Here is a 19,828-nt window from a genome sequence, read left to right as displayed (position 1 = left end):
GCAAATGAAAGTAACAATGTGTTAAAGGGAAAATTTTTAGGGAGTACGGAGTCCACTCATTTCCATACTTCGAGGAGGATGTTGACAATGAACAGGAAGTAGTAAAGAAAAATGTTAGACAAGAAAATCCTAACTTGATGACATCCATCTGCTGCACTTACAGCTGGAATCTGAGTGGGAATTTCCCATCTGTGCTTTATTCTGTTTTAATTTGACTATAAATAAGATATAAGCGTGCACAATTTACAGAGTGTCTTCTGCAGTTTGAAATTGTTTAAGGCTGCTATATAGAGAGTTTTATACACACATATACTTTAACTCAGAACCTACTCATTAGTCAGGCAGCTTATAACTTGGTCCCTGATGACTGGCACTTCCTGAGGCCTTTAACTCTTGTACCCTCTGCTCAAACATCCAAACAGAACTCCCAATGGCTAAGCCAGCTTCCCCCAAAGCCCCTGGCTGTTTGTGGGTACATTTGGGAACTGAGTCTGTTTGCTCAGGCAGACAGAAGCTGTGCTTGCTGCTTTACCTTCTAATTGACCATATGAGGGTCCATGTGGACTATCACCCCCTTCTTTACAGGTGGGGAAATTGAGGCCTGTGACTGAGGTGATATGCCCACTATCATGTGTCCATGAGTAAAATCAATACTCCGACCAGGTCAGAGCCAGGCTTCCCAGTCTACTTTCTTTCCTCTCCCCCTCTGCCTTCACATGACCCTTCCCTGGGCCTCAGGGGCTATAAATAGTGGGGGAGGTGGGGACTTCAGCCACCATGTCAGCCAGGCCTAAGGCACAGGGATCACTAACATCTTCCAATCTGGCCTAGCCCAGGCCCTATCCCATTGGCCTCAATGGGACTCAGGCCCAGACAGGCCTCAGCTTATCACTAGCTTCGCTCTCCTTAGTTATATTTAGCTCTGGACCTCAAAGAGAAAGGCATGGGCCAGCCCCTGAGACACTGCACACCCCAGGCCAGGCCCGGCTGCTGTGCATAGAAACAGGAGAAGCTGTCAGTGTGAGGCGCCTGCAGCGGGGGCTGTCTGCACGCTTCTTCCTTGAGTCTGTGGGGTGGTGGGCCAGCAGCACAATGGTAGCATGCCTGACTACCTATCAGAAGATTCTGTGGGATCCTGTTCTTTCTGCACCTCTAAGGAGAAATGACGCTGCTTCACCAGTGTGTTTGCAACCACAGGCAGGTCCGTAACACGCTGCATGTGGCTGCTGCTTAGTAATTCTTTTTGAGTGCACAAATAAACTAAGTCTGTGGCCTAGAAACCTGGACATCAAAAACTGATACACACATTTCCAGGGGGCCATCTTATAAAACAAATACACTTCATCTTATTAAACATGGTCCGGTTTATTCAAGGAATGAACATGAGTTTTTATCATCCTTCTTGCCTCCTCTTCTCTTGCCTCCACCAGATCTGACATCCAGGCCACAGAGGGAGAGGGAGAGAGGCGCACCCTGGAATCGCAGAGGCCAGCCTGCCAGCCCACGCATCAGTCACCAGGAGTGCCATCGGCTCTTGAAGTCCCCAGGACAGGCCTCCCTCTCCTCGTCTGGCTTTCTGTTTACAAGCCAGTCACTTGCAGTGACCTGGGTAGCTGTGTCTCCATCCCACTTGCGGAGTTTCTGGAGCAGACTGGGGGGCCACCCCACCCTGAACTCAAGAAGCAGGGCTGGGTCCTGACCACAAGAGCTTAAAGGGCAAAAGCTGGCAGCTCTTAGATCTTACAAAAATGGAAAGAGTCGCTTTTTGACAATATAGAGAACTGTGGCAAGAAAAAGGGCCAGGGCTAGGAAAATAAGAAGTTTGTCCGTCAGTTCTCGGCGGTTATATTTTGTGATAAGCTTCCGTCCCAACTGGATGGTCCCCGACATGGACTTAAATTCTTCATTTGCATCCAGAATAGTCCGTGAAGAATTGACTGAAACAAAAGAGGAGGGAGACTGACTCAGAAACTAAAACACAATCCAAGACTTGGCTGTGCTGGCTGGGAGACCAGTATAAGTAACACAGCATCCCAAAGTTAGTGCCTCTGAGTCAGGAGCAAGGGTGAACAGAGACAATGCAGAGGGAAGAGAACAAACACAGAAGAACAGGCATTTGTCCAGGTCCCATCCAGCTCAGAGAGTGATGTGGTTCACATGCCACGTCACAGGCCATAGCTAGGGTTCGTGGCCTGGACACCCCCTTTCTAAAGCCCCAGCCACAAAATTAACTTAGGTTATGGAGATGTGCAACCATGAGTTCTGCGGGGAGGCACCAGAACTTTCCACCTGTGAGGTGTACCCTGCCAGGGCACCTGATGGTCAGACCTGCTCTTTGCAGGAGCATGAAAGGCAAGGGGGCTGTGGCCTGCTGCAGCCCCATACATCAGTCCTTCAGTCCTGTGACACTGACTGCAGCTTCAAGGGCATGACACCTGTGCTCAGGCCACTGCATGAGCCCTCGAGGCCAATGTGCTCAGGTGTCGGATTTACTTCTAAGTCTGAATATCTGGGCTTGATGCTGGCAAGGAAGGTTCGCCTGGAAAGATTCTCCTACAAAGCACAACAAGGCATCATAGGAATATGAACAGAAGGAAACATGTTAGGTGAAAGGGCAAGGTATGAAAGTGTTACTGAAAATGCTTCCATTCATGTGATAAAGAGTAAATAATATTGAATTTGCTCATGCTCTATGTGCTGGGAGGATCTCAGAAAGACAAAAAGAAACTGGTAACAGTGAGTATTTCTGGGGAGGAGGCTGGGGCTGGGGCTGAGGGTCACTGGATGCCAGAAAAGAGAGTTATCCTGGCCTGTCCCTCCTGCACTGCCTAGGGCAAGGTATGTGACATGGCAGCCATGAGACAGGTATGGATCCTGAGCTAGGCAAAGGTGGCTGATCCAGACTGTGATGCCCAATGTGTAAAACACACAAAGATCTCTCAGTATAGAAAAAAAAAGAAATATAAAGTGCCTTGATTTTTAAATATTAATTGCATATTGATGGCACTATTTTACATATAAACAAAATATATTATTTAGGACTCCTCCATCAAGGTGAACTGTGGGTCCCAGGAAAGTGCAGGCCTGCCAGCCAGGCTGATAGAATCCAGCAACCACACGATCCCCTTCTAGAACTGAGTAGAAGAGAAGGAGAGCTCTGCCATCAAGGTGAACTGTGGGTCCAGGAAAGTGCAGGCCTGCCAGCTGGGCTGCTGGAAGCCAGCACCCCAAGAGCCCCTTCTAGAACTGAGGAAAGACAGAGGGAGGGCTCAGCAAAGGTTAAGACAGGCATGTAGGAGAAGAGACCAGCAGAATACAGAGACTCAGTGATTTTCAGGGACAGTGCCCATCAATCCATACACAGCATCACTATCCTTGTGGAGTCTGGCATAACAGTGCTGGACTCAGTCTGGCCACCAGTTACCAACGTCCCAAAGGAGCACTCCGAATGGATGCTGGCCCAAAGCATAGAACAAATTAGAAAACAAACAACAGGGAGAAGGAAAAATACAAATAAACAAGCAAGCCCTCTGGGGAAGGACACACCACAAAAAAAAAAAATCAGCCCCCAGAATTCAACAATGACATGGAAGAACTTCTCTGCCTGCCAGATAGAGAATTTAAGATCACCATGATTGAAAAACATAAAGACAAAAAAGTAAAAGAATGATATGAGAAAAATAATTAATAAAACTGAAGAATGAAACTGAGTCCCTAAAAAAGGAAATGAAAGAAACGCAGGAGATCAAAAGATTAATTGAGGACCTAAAGAACTCTGGGAAAAGCAATGAAAACAGAATTGAGATGAAATGGAAGAAGTAATCAGTACTCTTGAAGATACAGATATAAAAAGAACCAAAAATGAAAAGGAAGGAGAAGTACAAAGGAAAAGAATGAAGAAACATTTTGAGAACTGACACCTTGAGAAAAGTAAATACAAGAGTTAGAGGAATCCCAGATGGTGAGGAGTGAGACAAAGGAATCGAGAAACTAGTCAAGGAGATAATCGAAGAGAACTTCCCAAGCATGAAGAAGGAGATGAAAATAGACATACAGGAAGCTAGAGGAATACCAAATTACCACAATGAAAACTACAGCAAGACACATAATAGTAAAGCTTCCATGAATTCAAGACAAAGAAAAAATAATGAAGCTGATGAGGCGGAAGAAACAGATAACTTTTTTTTTTTTTAAAAAAAGATTTATTTATTTTTTTATACAAGCACTGGGTACAGTCAGAAATGCAGGAGGGTGAGAGAATTCACCAGAGCCAGAGCGGGGAACAGAACAGGCAGGCTGACGAAATACCCTGCTGAGGGGAGCAGTGGGCGTGGCAGGAGAGGTCTGCGGCGCCATTTGGGACCCTTGCTGGTGGCCAGGGTCGAACCGGCGCTGTAGAGGATGCAGGCAGCTTCGCAGCCCAGCACTCAACCGCTGCGCCACCAGGGGAGGCCCAAAACAGATAACTTTTAAAGGAAAACCAATCAGGCTGACATCAGACTTCTCCAAAGAAAAAGTTAAATATCCGTTTATAATGAAGGCCCTCGAAATTCTCAGGATAAAAGGAACATACCTTAACATGATAAAAGCCATATATGATAAAACCACAGTCGATATTATTCTCAATGGTGAAAAGCTGAAAGCCTTTAAGATCAGGAACAAAACAGGATGTCCACTCTCACCGCTACTTTTCAATATAATATTGGAAGTCCTAGCCAGAGCAGTAAGACAAGTGAAAGACATACAAGGAATTCAAATAGGGAAAGAAGTAAAACTATTACTATTTGCAGACAATATGATAACATACATAGAGAACCCTAAACACTCCACAGAAAAACTAATTAAAATAATAAACCAGTTTAGTAAAGTAGTAGGATACAAACTCAACATACAAAAATCAGTAGCCTTCCTATATGCAATCCATCTGAAGAAAAAGAAATTAAGAAAGCCATCCCATTTGCAATTGAAACAAAAAAAAAATCAAATACCTAGGAATAAACTTAACCAAGGAGGTGAGTGGCCTATACAAAGAAAATTATAAAACATTGTTAAAAGCAATAAAAGAAGACACAAAGAAATGGAAAGATCCCCTGCTAATGGATTGCAAGAATTCACATTATTAAGATGGCCATCCTACTGAAAGCAATTTACAGATTCAACGCAATCCCAATAAATATCGCAATAACATTCTTCAAAGAAATAGAACAAATATTGATGAAATTCATATGGAGCTGCAAAAAACCTCAAATAGCCAAAGCACTCCTGACTAAAAAGGAGAATGGAGCTATCACACTTCCAGACGTCAAAGTATATTATATAGCCATGATAATTAAAACAGTATGGTACTGGAACAAAAACAGACATATAGACCAATGGAATTGAATAGAAAGTCCAGAAACAAAGCCACACATATATGGACAACTAATCTTTTACAAAAGAGCAAAAAATATGCAATGGAACATTGCAAGTGCTGGGAAAACTGGACCACCACATGCAAAAGAATGAAAGGAGACAACCACCTCACACCAAGCAGAAAAATCAGCTCAAAATGGATAAAAGAATTAAACATAAGACCTGAAACCATAAAACACATGGAAGAAAATATAGGTAAAACACTACATGACATACATCTCAGTATCATCTTTAAAGACTCATCCCCCAAAGCAAAGAAAGTAAAAAAAAAGATAAACAGCTGTGATTACATCAAAGCCTCTGTACAGCAAAAGAGACATCAGCCAGAACAAAGAGGCACCCTACTGACTGGAAGAAAATTTTTGCACTCCATACAACTGATAAGGGACTGATCACAAAGATCTACTAAGAACTCACACGACTCAACAAAAACAAAGTAAACAATCCAGCCAAAAAATGGGCAGAAGAGCTAAAAAGATACTTCTCCAATGAGGAAATGCAAATGGCCAACAGGCATAGGAAAAAATATTCAACATCCCTTATAATCAGGGAAATGCAAATCAAAATAAGAGCGATGCCACCTTACACCAGTGAGAACAATGCATATTAAAAAAACTAGCAACAAGAAATGTTGACGAGGATGTGGAGAAAAAGGAACTCTCCTGCACTTCTGGTGGGAGTGCAAACTGGTCCAACCACTATGGAAAGCTGTGTGGAGATTCCTCAACCTACTAACGTAGAGCTTCCATATGACCCAGCAATTCCACTCCTAGGAATCTACCCAAAGGACACAAAAACATTAATTCAAAAGGATACCTGCATCCTTACATTTATTGCAGCATTATTTATAATAGGTAAGAAATGGAAACAATCCAAATGCCCAAAAATAGATGGCTGGATCAAGAAGCTATGGTATATATACACAATGGAATACTATTCAGCAATCAAAAAAGATACTCTAATGCCAGTCACAGCAACATGGATGGAGCTAGAAGGGATTATGCTCAGCGAAATAAGTCATAAAGAAAAAGAAAAATACTGGATGGTTTCACTTATAGGAGGAATATAGAGGAACCAAATAAGGGATCAGGGGAAAAAATAACAACTAAAAATACTGGCAGGCAGGCCTCCCCAGAGGCGCAGCGGTTGAGCACTGGGTTGCAAAGCTGCCCGCAGCCTCTCCAGCGCTGGTTTGATCCCTGGCCACCGGGTGAGGGTCCCACATGGCACGCAGACCTCTCCTGCCACCCGCTGCTCCCCTCAGCACTGTACTTCCTCAGTCTGCCTGCTCTGCTCTCCGCTCTGACTCTGGTGAATTCTCTTACCCTCCCACGCTTCTGACTATACCCAGTGCTTGTATAAATAAATAAATAAATCTTTAAAAAAAAAAACTGGCAGGCAAATATAAATCAGAGACATTCTGTGTAGGAGATGGAGGTAAAAGGATCAGAACAGGAAAGGGAAGAGCACAGGGGACTATGGCCATGGTGCATGGCTGAATTGGTGGTGGGAATTCTATGGGGTCTACATCTAAGAGGAAAAAGCAAACATTGTACAAAAATGAACAATGATGTAAATTTTATATAAATAAATAATATTCAATATATATACTATTAAAATTAATTTCATATTTCTTTATACTTTTTTAATGTGCCTACCAGAGAACTGGCTCATTTTATTTCTAGTGGATAGTGCTGTCTTAAGATTCTTGCACTTACTCACATAATACATGGTTTACCTTTTCAAAAAATTAAAAGTTAGTGAAAATCAAAGAAGTTAGCAGAGGAAACAGAGCAGCACTGTGAAAAAGACAAGGGGTAGGAGGGTAAAGCTTTCACATAACAGAACCACTCTTGTTCCCCTCCCTCCCTCTCCCTCCAGACTGGCTGCCTGGAGAACGTGTTCAGCAAAAGCCTAGTAGGCTCTCCTTTTAAACATCATATTATAGACAGTTTTAAACCATCACAAAAGCAGAAAAGTGTCATGAAAAACCACGTGCCCATCACCCCTATAGCAAAGACTCCCCAACTCTCCCTGGTAATCCTGTGCCCCATGTTCCCGGTCCTAGGAATCTGCTGCCAACTCCAGACACCATATCCCTTTTACACTTTTGAAAAATACCATGGTCTTAATAGGTTTTTAAGTCAAGCTAAATTCGTGATCTGCAAGGAGAGGATAAAGAACTGCATCCTTTCTCCAATGGCCTGCTCTTCCTGCAAAATGTGTCTCAAGAACAACTCTCCGTCGGCATCCATACACCATTCTCGCCATTAAGTCTGTTGTCTGGTCCTGATCTATGCATCCTGCCACCCGTGTCAGAGCACAAAAGTCCTAGATCAGGCCAGTTGGGTTCCTCTTTCTCAGGGTCCCCAGGGGTCTCCCCAGGCTTGGATGGCACCCACAGCACACGCTCCAAGAAGTGATGCACTCAAGAAGGTGACACACGCTGAGAGGTGATGGGCTGGTTCTAAGCCTATATGCTCAGCTAAGCTTCAAACACAAGTGACCTTGGGAACCAGCTGCCTGCTTTCCTTTTGCTTCTGAGAAAAAAAAAGTTCAGATGGATAAGTTTTAGAGGTGATACTAATATTATGGTTTTGGGGATTTTTGTTTGTTTCAAAGAGTATCTTATTTTTTAGAGACACACTGAAAAAATATTTATGGATGATGCCTGAGATTTGCATCAAAATAATCCAGAAGGGGGACAATGAGGGTTCATGTTCCATGCCATTGTACAAAATATTCCATATGTAAACTCTTCTGTTTTCCTATATGAAGAGCCTGGAAAGCCTCTTCTGCATCACAAGAGAGGCACCATGGGAAAGCTGTAGGGAGAACCAGATAGTCTCAGGCAGTTTTTTCTCACTGGAGCTTTTAAAAGAACTCACAGAAAAACAGCATGGGAGAGTAGGACCGCAGGCCGAGTGCTGGTGGCAGATACACTAACCATCTTTTGAGGCAGTGATTCCTACAGGCCCCCAGTGCCCCGATAGAAAATAGACCCTCAGGCCTCTGCCTAGCCCTGTCAGCCCCACACTCAGGACAGGGCTGGGGTCAGGGGAGGTTGGTCTCTGTTTTTCATTGAATCCCTGGGATTGCTTCTGCTGGGAAAACATGTATAAAGACCTTCTAGTACAACTATAAGAACCAACAAGAGAAGTAAGAGAAATAAGATCTCTGAGTGAGACCACGCTGCCAAAGAAGCAAGAAAAGACATGCAGAAGAGAGGGCGAGAGAAGTGGAGGAGCTGGGGGCAGGTGCCAGGGCAAGGGCTCTGCAACCGGTGTGGCTGGGAGAGGCTTGCCCCTCAGGCCTGACTTTACCTAGTGACTGCATGGCTTCCTCGCTCTGCTGCACCTGCTGGGACATCATCCTGCTGATTCCCATGAGGTTCTCTGTGATGGCGCTGGACGTCTGGGCCAGGCTCTCCTTGGTGGTTTTCCTACGGATCCAGAGTGGGAGGAGGAGGGTCAACAAAAGCCTGGCTGCAAGAAAGTCCCATTTTCAAGTGAGTTCCCATTTTCTTCTCTATGAAATTAGAACTTTTTTTAAAGATCAGGGTCAATGCCAGCAGGGTGTGCTCAGACCACATGTTTGAAAGACCAACAGCATGGACACACACTGGTGCTGCCTTCTGCAAAGCAATTCGGTAGCAAGTATTAGGAACATTAGAGAAGTTCATGCCTTTGACCCAATCACCTAAGGCCTGGGACACTCTCCAGAGGAAATATTCAAAATGTGGAAAGACCTTATGTTCTAAGAAGTGCCCTGGTGTATTATTTATAATACTGAAAAACTAGAAATGGAAACACACACACACACAGAGGATTAATTCATACAAGGGAACATTATGTACTACTAAAATTTTGTATAGAGTTTTAAAAAAAAAAAAACAGGAAATCTTTGTGTTATAATATTACATGAAGAAAAGTAGGAAACTAATTTTTATTTATGGGATGATAATTATCTTTTAAAAACTATGAAGGAAAAACAATGGGAGGAGGCAATATACTAAAATGTCTGTAACATATTACAGTTTATTTTCATTTTGCAATTCATACTTTATTTTACCAATTTACTGTAAATAAACATATATTTTCTTTCATATGTAGCACTATTACTTATATAATAAAATTAAATACCAATGTTCTGCTGAAAACAAGAGGGGGTTCCCCACAATGGATTAGCACCTTGCTAACTGCTCTCAGGTCTATCATCAGGGCCCAGAAAGACAAAAGGATGCGTACCTTTGCCTCAAGAGATCTCCTCCCTGGAGAAGTTCTGCTTTCTCTAGATTGTCGATAGCAATCTTGCAAGTGAGATTGGCTTTCCTCCAGGAGGCCTGATTGCTAGAATGACAAGGGTCCTGGTGAGTTCCTGTTCACTCCACGAGGCTGGCAGTTCAAGTCACCACAGCTTTTCCTTCAGCAAGGCAGTGATGGGGGTGGTCACCCAGATATGGCCCACAAGCTCCTTCTGCACTTCCCCCGAAACTTTCCATGTCCCAAAACCCTCTGAACCCTGGAGATCACCTCCTTGATGCTCTCTTGCCTCCCCTAGGCAGCCAGAGGGAGCAGTCTGACCAGGTTACACATCTGTTAACAACCCACAAGGCTGCAGACTGCAGCCCAACACCCAAGCTCTCTGGATGGGCACATGAGCCCCACCCCCAACTTCAAGTGCTCTGTGGCACCTACTGCTCTGCCTGTGTGCTGAGTGCCTCTGTTCCTCAACCATCCAGCTTTCCTCACCTTTGTATCACTAGTTCCTAGAACAACACTGTCTGGCCCCTTTGCTGCTCAGTCAATGTATGTTACGGGAAGCAGAAAAAAATCATCAAGATAGTCTTCCTCACCATTTCTTCAAGATCTGCTGTTCTTCACTTCTTCAAGAAGTGCAGAAGGAGCCTTCCTGATTGTGGGCTATGCAAACACACTGTAATAGCATTGTGGGGTGGTCACCTTGCTATTTGTGAGTGGTAAGGTGAGGTGCAGCCAGGATCAGGTGTCCAGTTTGACATGATTCATATACAATCTTTACTGCTCCCCCTCTCCCCCTGAATGCCAGGTGTTATAAACACAGCTGTTGTGGGCGAGGCTGACGCTGGAGAATTACTCACATCAGAAGCAAAGCCACAGACAAATACGAATCCGGCAGAATCAGACCAACTAACAAGAAGGAAGGAAAATCCTACGAGAACCTAGCAGGGATTTTTAAAGAGAGCAACTTGGCTACCAAAGGATTGGAAAAGTTGACCAAGTTCTAAATATTTTTGCAACAACAACCCTCTCTTTAATTTAACCTTTATGATGCAAAAGTCAAATGCAGAGTGACAGGTACTGTTTCAAGCCAACAGACAATTTTGTTGGAAAAGTTAAACCTCTTTCACTTAAATACCCAGAAATAGCACACACCTTTAATTGAACAAGCAAGGATTAAATGATAACCTGAATTTTATTTAACCTAATATAAGTTTATTGGGTTTTGTTTCATTTTTTAGATAAAGTCCCATCAAAACTTTCTAAAGTTTGGTTCATCTTAAGTATGTTCTCTTTCAGGGAACCTTTTTTGGTATCCTAGCTAAAAAAGCATCTCATATTACAAAAGCAGGCATTTTTTGGTATTTTTTTTAAAATATAAAATATAGTATCATGCTAAATGTGCTGTTGTAAGCTATGCCATTTCACTGACTCAATAGTCCCTGCTTGATCCCCCTTAGGAATTACCGACCTAGAGGCCGCCTTCCGTCTGTGCATGAATGAGACAAAGAAACCATTAAGGCAGGCTTGTTAGACAAACCCAGGACAAGTCTCGCAGGAAGCAAGAGAGCCAGCAGAGGCTGCTGGCAAACCAGGCCCTGCCTACCTGAGCATCTGCTTTTTATGATTCTCCACTTCCTGGAGCAAAACTTGCTTCTCGGACTCTTTGTCTTGCTCTTTCGCAGACTGCTCAAGCTCCTTTGGGGGGAAATAAATATATATTAAAATGATTTTAAAAACCAATATAAAAATTTTGAACAGCACTTCTATTTTTAGTAAGGTCATAGAGCAGCAGTCAAAGACCACCTGGGAATGCCAGGTAACAAACAGACATTTAAATATATAGCTGAGTTTGTAAGAAACTAAGGACAATACCTAAGGCCCCAAGTGAGAAGGTCCTAAGAGCCAGAGTGGTCAGCCTATGCGCAGAGCCTGTGAGTGATGGGTGGCTGCACTGGAGTGGGAGTGAGGGGTGCTTGAAATGAAAAGTGGACACATGACTGGTGGGGAACCACTGAGCCCACATTGCAATTATCATGCAAAATGCAAACTACTATCTGCTTCTCAGTGCTCATCACTCTCCATCTCTGTGCCTAGGTTCATTATAGACTGGGAAGGGAACAAAAGGCTACAGGGCTTTAAAGACCATGTAGGGGCAGGAAAATGAAGACTTACACTATTTGAGGCTAAAAATTGGAATTGAGAACACCACAAATCAAGGACCCACTGTGGGAGGCACCCTCAGTGGAAAAGAGAACTGGGAAAGTGTCATCAGCCAGCACAGAAACAACATAGAAGCCTGTCCTTTTCTGCTGTGGGCTCTGGCTAGAGGGATAAAATATATTTCCCCTGAGAATTTATAAACATGGAGCTACCTCACACTGAGCAGGGGTTCAAGTTCATCCTCCCAGAATGCTTCCAGAATCTCCATTAGGGGAAATTAACATAAAAAGTGTTCTCAGACTTGTGATAATCCTAGGAAACTTGGCAAAAATCTCTGGTGAGAACAAAAGTCCCACAGACAATATCTGCTGATATGGGAAGATTTCCAATCAATCTTCTTAAGTTTGAAAAAGCGGTGTTTTAGTATGTTACCTTTTAGATGAGAAAGAAATAAAACACATTTGCCTTTTTTAGCATCTGACAGAGAAACTATAGAAAGATACATTAAGTAACAAATAAAAGTGGTTACCTGTTTGGAGGAGGGGAACAGAGAACAAATTAGAAGCACACCATATTTTTCACTGTATGCCAATATTCACAAACATGTGAAAATAACAGCCTTTCAAAACAATTTTTAATAGATTAAATCAATGCTGGGAATGGAGGCAGAAAGAGATCAGCTATGCACAATGACATTGCTGAAATTCTATAGTGAACTCCTATGGCAAGAACAGCATATTTTCATAAGTACCCTTGAAAATCTAGTTTTTCTATCAGCCTTGGAATAGATAATCTTCTTCTGTTAAAGCATCAATGGAGCTACTGGCTGGCAATTGAGCCCATGTCATTTGAAACACACAAGTCTAAAGGCTGGTGCCAAGACCCATCCGGGCTGGGCAGATCATATACTCATCTTATCCTCATTGAGGGCACCACAGCAGAAACACCTAATACATTCAAACTGGTACTTCTCACTTTACTGATTTTTGAGACAGCACATACAGCAGAGTTGAGTTTAGAAGTGTTATATGTGCCTATAATTGTCCGGTGAATACAGAAACAGAAGAGGCTGGGCAGTGACAGCATGATAAAAACCAGGAGGCACTGGAGATGGGTTAGTAAGTAGAAATTGAGTGAAGAGAGTGGTACAGAAAAGGAAGTAATTCAAGCGACCTCAGAGTTTTCAAGTTGAGAATTCCAAAGGCAATGGTGTACCTGTCATGTACTCGTTAACAGATCTGGCAGTAATCTGCATTCAAAATGCAGTAATCTGCATTTTCACCTAAATGGTAGGTGAGTAAAGTATCTTCACTCTCCAAACGTTTACTGAAGATCCTAGACAGCTCTCGGGTGGAGGTAAGTCCCACAACCGAGCCCCTTTATTGTTACCCATTCTTAGCATTTCAGATTGGGGCCACTCACCTGTATCCTGTGGCGCAACTGTTGAAATTTCTCTTTCACTTTAGTATTCAGTTCAGTCAATGCGCTTAATGGTCCTGAACAATCTCGAATATCCTAGGAGACATTGAAGAGATGAGGGGGTCTTTGCCAAGGCAATGAAATGAAAGGACACTATCTATAGTGACAGCTTACACCTTAGACCTTAGACACATCTAAGGGTGGCCTACTAGCTGTGATTCATTCTGATATTTGCTGTTTATTTCTACAACACAAGCAAGAACATTACTATTTGCGTTTCTCCCATTCTGCTTTCGATTTTTAAGCAAGTAATATAAAAGCAGAGAGAATACAATTTTGTCTCGATTTATTAGTTCCAAACACTTAATAATATGTCACCAGGCCAATACAAAAGGTGAAAAGTATACATGACATCCAAAAGTCAGACTATAATTTTAGATCTTTCCAACTTGAAAACCGGGTGCTAAACTCCTGGCATTGTATGACCAGATGAACTTCTTATGATTAATTTCTTCCATCTGATTTTATAAACCATCCATTATAAATCACAGTGTTCACAGATATGTTCCAGGGTAGACTGGTAATTTGCTTCAAGTCATTCATATTACCAGCCAAGTTTTTAAGGTAGAGTCAAGAACCAGACTATGTGGATTAAAACCCTGGCTGCAGCAATCTGTTTGATGAGTGACCTTTAAAAAAAACCTTCAGGGCCTCCCTGGTGGCGCAAGGGGTTAAGACGCAACCTATGAAGCTATTCGCAGCTACTGCAGCAAGAGTTTGATCCCCAGTCAGGGCGCTACCCACATGGCACAGCAGACCTCTCCTGTCTCGCCCACTGCTCCCCTCATCAGTGTACTTCAGTCAGTCTGCCTGTTCTGTTCCACATTCTGTCTCTGGTGAATCTTCTCACCTCCCACACCTCTGGTCTGTACCCCAGTTCTTGTATACATAAGTAAATAAATCTTTAAAAAAATAAAAAATAAAAAGCCTTCAGTTCTCTGTGAACTTTAAACCAAGGTTTAAAAAATAAGCCTCAGTTGCTGCATTAAGACATGACCTGACTAATAGAACATGTATATATGTAGAATGTTCAGAATAGGAGCTGAAACACATTTATACTCAATGCTTCTCATTAGCAACCACAAGAACCCAAATATTAGAGTTCAAAAGGGGGCTTAAGCAATTTTATCATGTAATTCACAATATATTACATATATTAAAAGATGGTTATAATGACTATTACACATAAATTAGGTTATCCAAAAAGGCAATTTTATTTGTATGATTCCTATGTTTATGTTTTTAACATTGTCCCAAAAGTTTTGCATTTGAACATGGGAGAAGTAAAGCTCAATTGTAAATGTTTGCCAAGTTTCCTCACTTGTTCTCTGGCTTACACATTAAATCACATTTCCTGGCACCATTCACTAACTGGGTTTATTACGCATCTGGTTTCCGTGGGCAGCCCTACTTTCCTTTCTTTCTTTTATTTATTTATTTATTTTTGATTGATTTATTTATTCATACAAGCACTGGGTACAGTCAGAAGCGCGGGAGGGTGAGAGAATTCACCAGAGTCAGAGCAGGATGCAGAACAGGCAGAAGGACCGAAGTACACTGCTGAGGGGAGCAGCGGTCGGCAGGAGAGGTCTAGCGCGCCATGTGGGACCCTCCTCCGGTGGCCGGGGAGCAGCCGGGGATCGAACCAGCACTGCAGAGGCTGCGGGCAGCTTCGCAACCCAGCGCTCAACCGCTGCGCCACAGGGGAGGCCCTCTTTCTTTTATTTATTTTTAAAGATTTATTTATTTATTTATTTATTTATTTATTTATTTATTTATTTATACACGCACTGGGCACAGTCAGCAGCGCGGGAGGGTGAGAGAATTCACCAGAGCCAGAGTGGGGAGCAGAGCAGGCAGAAGGACCGAAGCACACTGCTGAGGGGAGCAGTGAGCTGCAGGAGAGGTCTGCGCGCCATGTGGGACCCTCCTCCGGTGGCCGGGGAGCAGCCGGGGATCGAACCGGCGCTGCAGAAGCTGCGGGCAGCTTCACAACCCAGCGCTCAACCGCTGCGCCACCGGGGAGGCCCTACTTTCCTTTCTTTTAGCCACAGTTAGTTGCAGTGTTTAGTAACATTTGTTGGAAATAGAAACGATCTGCTTAAAACCAAGGTTTAAACTCTTGGCTTCTTTTTGTTAAATTCAAGGAACCATTTCTTCATTCCTGACTCTTGCCTATGCCAACTGGTTTATTGCCTTACAGTCTTCTCCCCAAAATGGCTTAAGGCAAAGGCACCAATTACCCCATCTGTTAAATGTACTGACTTTCTCGTCCCTTCTGTAGACCGACTTTGCCCGTCTGGGTCGCGGTTTTGCCACTATCTTCCTAATGATGCAGGTCTTGGCAGGTTACACGATTTTTTCACTTACAAAATCACAACCAATGCCCAGATTACGTTCCTTTCACATGCGTCCTTTACTAGGAGGCTTGGGTGCCAGGGGGCACGGGAACTAGCGACGTGGACAGCCGGAGCGGGGCTAGTGACCTCAAGGACACCACCAGCTGTTGGGCAGGGCAGTGGCAGAAGGTAGGGCCAAGCAGGTGACAGGTGTGTTGGGAGGTGGTCCAGGAGAAACCAAGTGGGGAAGCCTGAGTAGGGTGTGGGACAAGCAGGACGCCCGGAGGAGGATGAGCAAAGGGCACTTGGATAGAGAATCAAGGGACCTGACCAAGTAGGGGATTAGCCAGGGGGAAATCAGCCATCGGGCGGGACCAACGACCTCGCAGATGAGCCCGCCGAATTCCCAGGCCAGGGGAGCTTGGGTTTAGGGCTGCTAGAGCAGGAGTCCCGGGAATGAGTACCTGGATAAGCGCCTTCACCTCCAGGTCAAATTTGACAATCTCTTGGTTACAGATCCGGACGTGGACATCTTGGGGAGCCGCCATGTTGGGGACGCCAGCTACGGGCAGCGGCGGTGGCCAAACTTTATCGCGTTTTCGCGCTTCCCTTCCTTCCCCTCGGCGTCCACGGCAGCGCCCCCTAGAGGCCGTGCTGCGGCGAGCGAGGTCGGCAAATGCCAAAGGTAGGGACTTTCCCTGACACGTGGGCAAAGTCAGTCTTGCCGGTTGGTCTAGTCGTAATGGCACGGAGAGGAAGAGGTGACAAAGCGTGTAGGGGGTTTTAACAGTGGCGTCCCCCATCTTGCGCCTGTTAGCTATTCTAATGACAACACTTATTTTGCATAGAGGGGGAATAAAGTACGGAAAGTCTTGATTGGGATGTCTTTGGAAGGTGAAATTAACGAGTTTTGCATTTCTTTAAAGTTTCTTGTATATTTTACAATTTCTACAGTGAAAACGCATTGTATTGTAGAATAAAAGAAAAAATGATATTATTACTTTGTTTTATTGTGAGGAATTCAAGGCGGGTGGGTAGGCCACTTCCTGTCCTCCTACACATAGTCAGAGATCTTTCTTTTTTTTTTTTTTTTTTTTTATAGAGGCATGTTTTTTATTTATTTATTTATTATATTTGTTTGTTTTGTTTATACATGCACTGGGTACAGTCAGAAGCGCGGGAGGGTGAGAGAATTCACCAGAGCCAGAGCGGGGAGCAGAGCAGGCAGAAGGACCGAGGTACACTGCTGAGGGGAGCAGCGGGTGGCAGGAGAGGTCTGCGCACCATGTGGGATCCTCCTCCGGTGGCCGGGGAGCAGCCGGGGATCGAACCGGCGCCGCAGAGGCCGCGGGCAGCTTCGCAACCCAGCGCTCAACCGCTGCGCCACCGGGGAGGCCCAGTCAGAGATCTTTCTTAAAAGCACCCTGATCAAGTCACCACACATCTTACACCATCCCATCTCATCTTTGGCTTCTGGCGGGTGGTTCCCTTTTGTGTTCAACTGAATCTACTTGCTGGGTAGTTTTGATGAATCAATGTAGTTTTTGATGGAAATAAACTAAGAGTAGACCCTCAACAAGTGGTAGCACTTCATTTTATTTTTATTTAATACTCCATATTTCTTAACTGCTACCCAAGATCATCAGCCACTCCACCAGCCCTGCCCCCTTTCTGAGTTCCTCAAACTCTTGTTCAATCTTAGCTTAGAATGCTTTCCCCCTAGTTCTACACTCCTACATTGTGGGTTCACTTGAGCAAGCATAGAGTGTGAGGACTGAGTGCCTAGCTGCATTTGTTTCTCTTAGTCATCACAGCCACCCTTGAAATAAGTAATGGCCCAATTTTATTTTATTTTATTTTTTTAAGATTTTTTTTTTTTATTTATTTATGCAAGCACTGGGTACAGTCAGAAGCGCGGGAGGGTGAGAGAATTCACCAGAGCCAGAGCGGGGAGCAGAGCAGGCAGAAGGACCGAAGCACACTGCTGAGGGGAGCAGCGGGCGGCAGGAGAGGTCTGCGCGCCATGTGGGACCCTCCTCTGGTGGCCGGGGAGCAGCCGGGGATCGAACCAATGGCCCAATTTTAAAGATCAGGAGATGGACTAAGTGTAGATCAAAACCAAAACGAACACACCTACCCCAATATTAACCAAACTGAAAGCACAGAGCCTTAACTAAAAGCCACATCTGCCCTCAAAAACCAAATATGGTGCCCTGAGTAGTATTGTACAAGTGGAACTGTGCTCTTGCCCGTCTGTGTTCCTCAGCACGCACACACCCTCCCTTTAAAGTGTTTGTTGCCCCTGCTGCATCTAAGATAGAGGCTACATACTGCAACTGGGAGTCAGCCCTGGTTTGAACCCTGCTTGGTAATGCTCTTCATATCTCTGCGCCTCAGTCTCCTTAGAGATAATTGATGGTAGGGTTGGGTGGGGTATTAAATTAGGACATATAGTAATGTGGCATGTGGTCAGAACTCAGTTTTTGCTAGCTGCTATTTTTGTATTACTGACATTTGGGAGTGCTTCTAATGTGCCAGCCACTTTCTACCTAGTGATTCATGTATGTCACCTAATTTAACTCCCACCACAATCCCATGAAGTAGAATTATCTGCCTTTTACAGGTGAGAGAACAGGCACAGAGACTAGTGTCTTGCCCCAAGGCAAATGGACTTACCAGTGTTAAGGACTATGAAAGGGGGAGGAGCATCACAATGCAGCCCCATAACTACCTTGGACTACAACTCCCAGCAGGCCATTAATTGGACTTCCTGAATGGGGGACAGCTGGGAAAGAGCTAAGTATATACATAAATGGAGGTGGAATGAAGGAAGAGGGAAAAGCATGTGGGTGAGACATCTGTTGGGAGGCTGCTTCTGGTCCTTGGCAGAGACAATGGCAACCATTATCTTGACCTTATGATGGATTATGTGATATATTTTGAATTTCAGGTCTCTCCTTTTGTCCCAGCTGAGACATGACTAATCCCTTTCTTGTGGTCCCCTGCCAGAAGGTGCCTTAGACTGTGACAAGCTTTTGGCCTGAGCTGCCCTGCTTTGGATTGAACCTGTTTGGCTGGACATTTGCCCAGAAGGGGATGGGTAATTTTCCGAGTTTTATTAGGAACATCCTTTCGTTTCTCTCTCTTTCTCTCCCCCCCCCCCTCTCGCCACACAAATTAAAATCTTTCACATTAAGTCTGTTTTTTTTACCTTTGTGTATGTGGATGGCTGAACCCTCTTTTAGGGCATGCTCCTCTTAACAGTTTGTAACAGGGTAATCCACAGGGAAAAGGGAGGTTCCAGTTTGTCTGTCCCACCAAAGGGAGGGTGGAGCTGGGCAGAGAGAAGCTAAAAACAGGAAGAAGGAAAGAGATCAAGACGACTTGGAGGAGGCACATGGAGCAGAAAGGCGTGAAAAAGTTACACTTGCCTCCCTTGGTGGCGTAGGGGTTAAAGACAGAGCTTTCAGGCTGTCGCCAGTCACTGCAGCATGAGTTTGATTCCCTGACCCACCAGGGAGGTAACACACATGGCGCAGCAGACCTCTCCTGTCTCGCCCGCTGCTCCCCTCAGCAGTGTATTTCAGTAGATTCTCCTGTTCTGCTCCCCACTCTGTCTCTGGTGAATCCTCTCACCACGCTCAACCCCACACTTGTGACCTATACCCCTGTTCTTGTATGCGTAAATAAATTAAAATAAAAAACTTAAAAAAAAAAAGCTACACTAGCTTCTCAATCTTGGACTTGTACCAGGGACTTGGGGAACATGGAAGGAAACACTGGAAAGAAACAGACATGGGTAAGAGACATGTGGGGAAGCTGACAACGGCAGCCTTGCCTTGATTTGCATTTTGGTTTTGCTCCTTTAATTCCAGACCTGCTTGGTCCTTTCTGTCTCTTTCGTGTGGTTCCCCACCAGAAGGTGCCTTAGACTTGTGGCAAGCTTTTGGGCCTTAGCAGTCCTGTTTCAGGCCTACCCTGTTTGGCTGGGCATTTACCCATGCGGGGATGGGTAATTTTGGGTATTTAATTGAAACCTATTTTAACTATATTCTTTCTCTTCTATTGGACACTACTTGTCTTAAAGTTCCTTTCCATTGAAGGTCTTATTAGAGTATGTATTGTCTTGATGTAGCAGATGGCAGAACCTATTTAGAGCAGGTAGGTTTGGGAGTC

At 44.2% G+C, this 19,828-nt stretch overlaps 1 protein-coding gene across 1 annotated transcript; it reads right to left on the bottom strand.

The window, feature by feature from the left end:
• Nucleotides 1-1,067: 1,067 nt before the first annotated feature.
• On the bottom strand, nucleotides 1,068-16,220 carry BNIP1 (BCL2 interacting protein 1). The gene is made up of 6 exons (XM_037500130.2): nucleotides 16,117-16,220; nucleotides 13,257-13,349; nucleotides 11,278-11,369; nucleotides 9,660-9,761; nucleotides 8,736-8,854; nucleotides 1,068-1,937 (listed from the first exon to the last, which is right to left on the bottom strand). Exons 1-6 carry the CDS (start codon nucleotides 16,198-16,200, stop codon nucleotides 1,741-1,743), a joined length of 687 nt encoding a protein of 228 aa, XP_037356027.1. The 5' UTR covers nucleotides 16,201-16,220; the 3' UTR covers nucleotides 1,068-1,740.
• Between the last annotated feature and the right edge of the window lie 3,608 nt (nucleotides 16,221-19,828).

The sequence above is a fragment of the Talpa occidentalis genome, unplaced genomic scaffold (genome assembly GCF_014898055.3).
Source record: "Talpa occidentalis isolate TD23 unplaced genomic scaffold, MPIMG_talOcc4v2.1 talOcc4.9, whole genome shotgun sequence".
Taxonomy (NCBI): Eukaryota; Metazoa; Chordata; class Mammalia; order Eulipotyphla; family Talpidae; genus Talpa; species Talpa occidentalis.
This window is presented reverse-complemented; position numbering and strand designations above follow the sequence as displayed.

Excerpts from the sequence above, each read along its gene's own strand:
- BNIP1 (XM_037500130.2), bottom strand. The coding sequence starts at position 16,200 with ATGGCGGCTCCCCAAGATGTCCACGTCCGGATCTGTAACCAAGAGATT. Across the intron at positions 13,350-16,116 it reads AGGTGAAGGCGCTTATCCAG|GATATTCGAGATTGTTCAGG; the intron begins GTACTCATTCCC and ends AATGTCTCCTAG. Across the intron at positions 11,370-13,256 it reads AGTTGCGCCACAGGATACAG|GAGCTTGAGCAGTCTGCGAA; the intron begins GTGAGTGGCCCC and ends TTCCCCCCAAAG.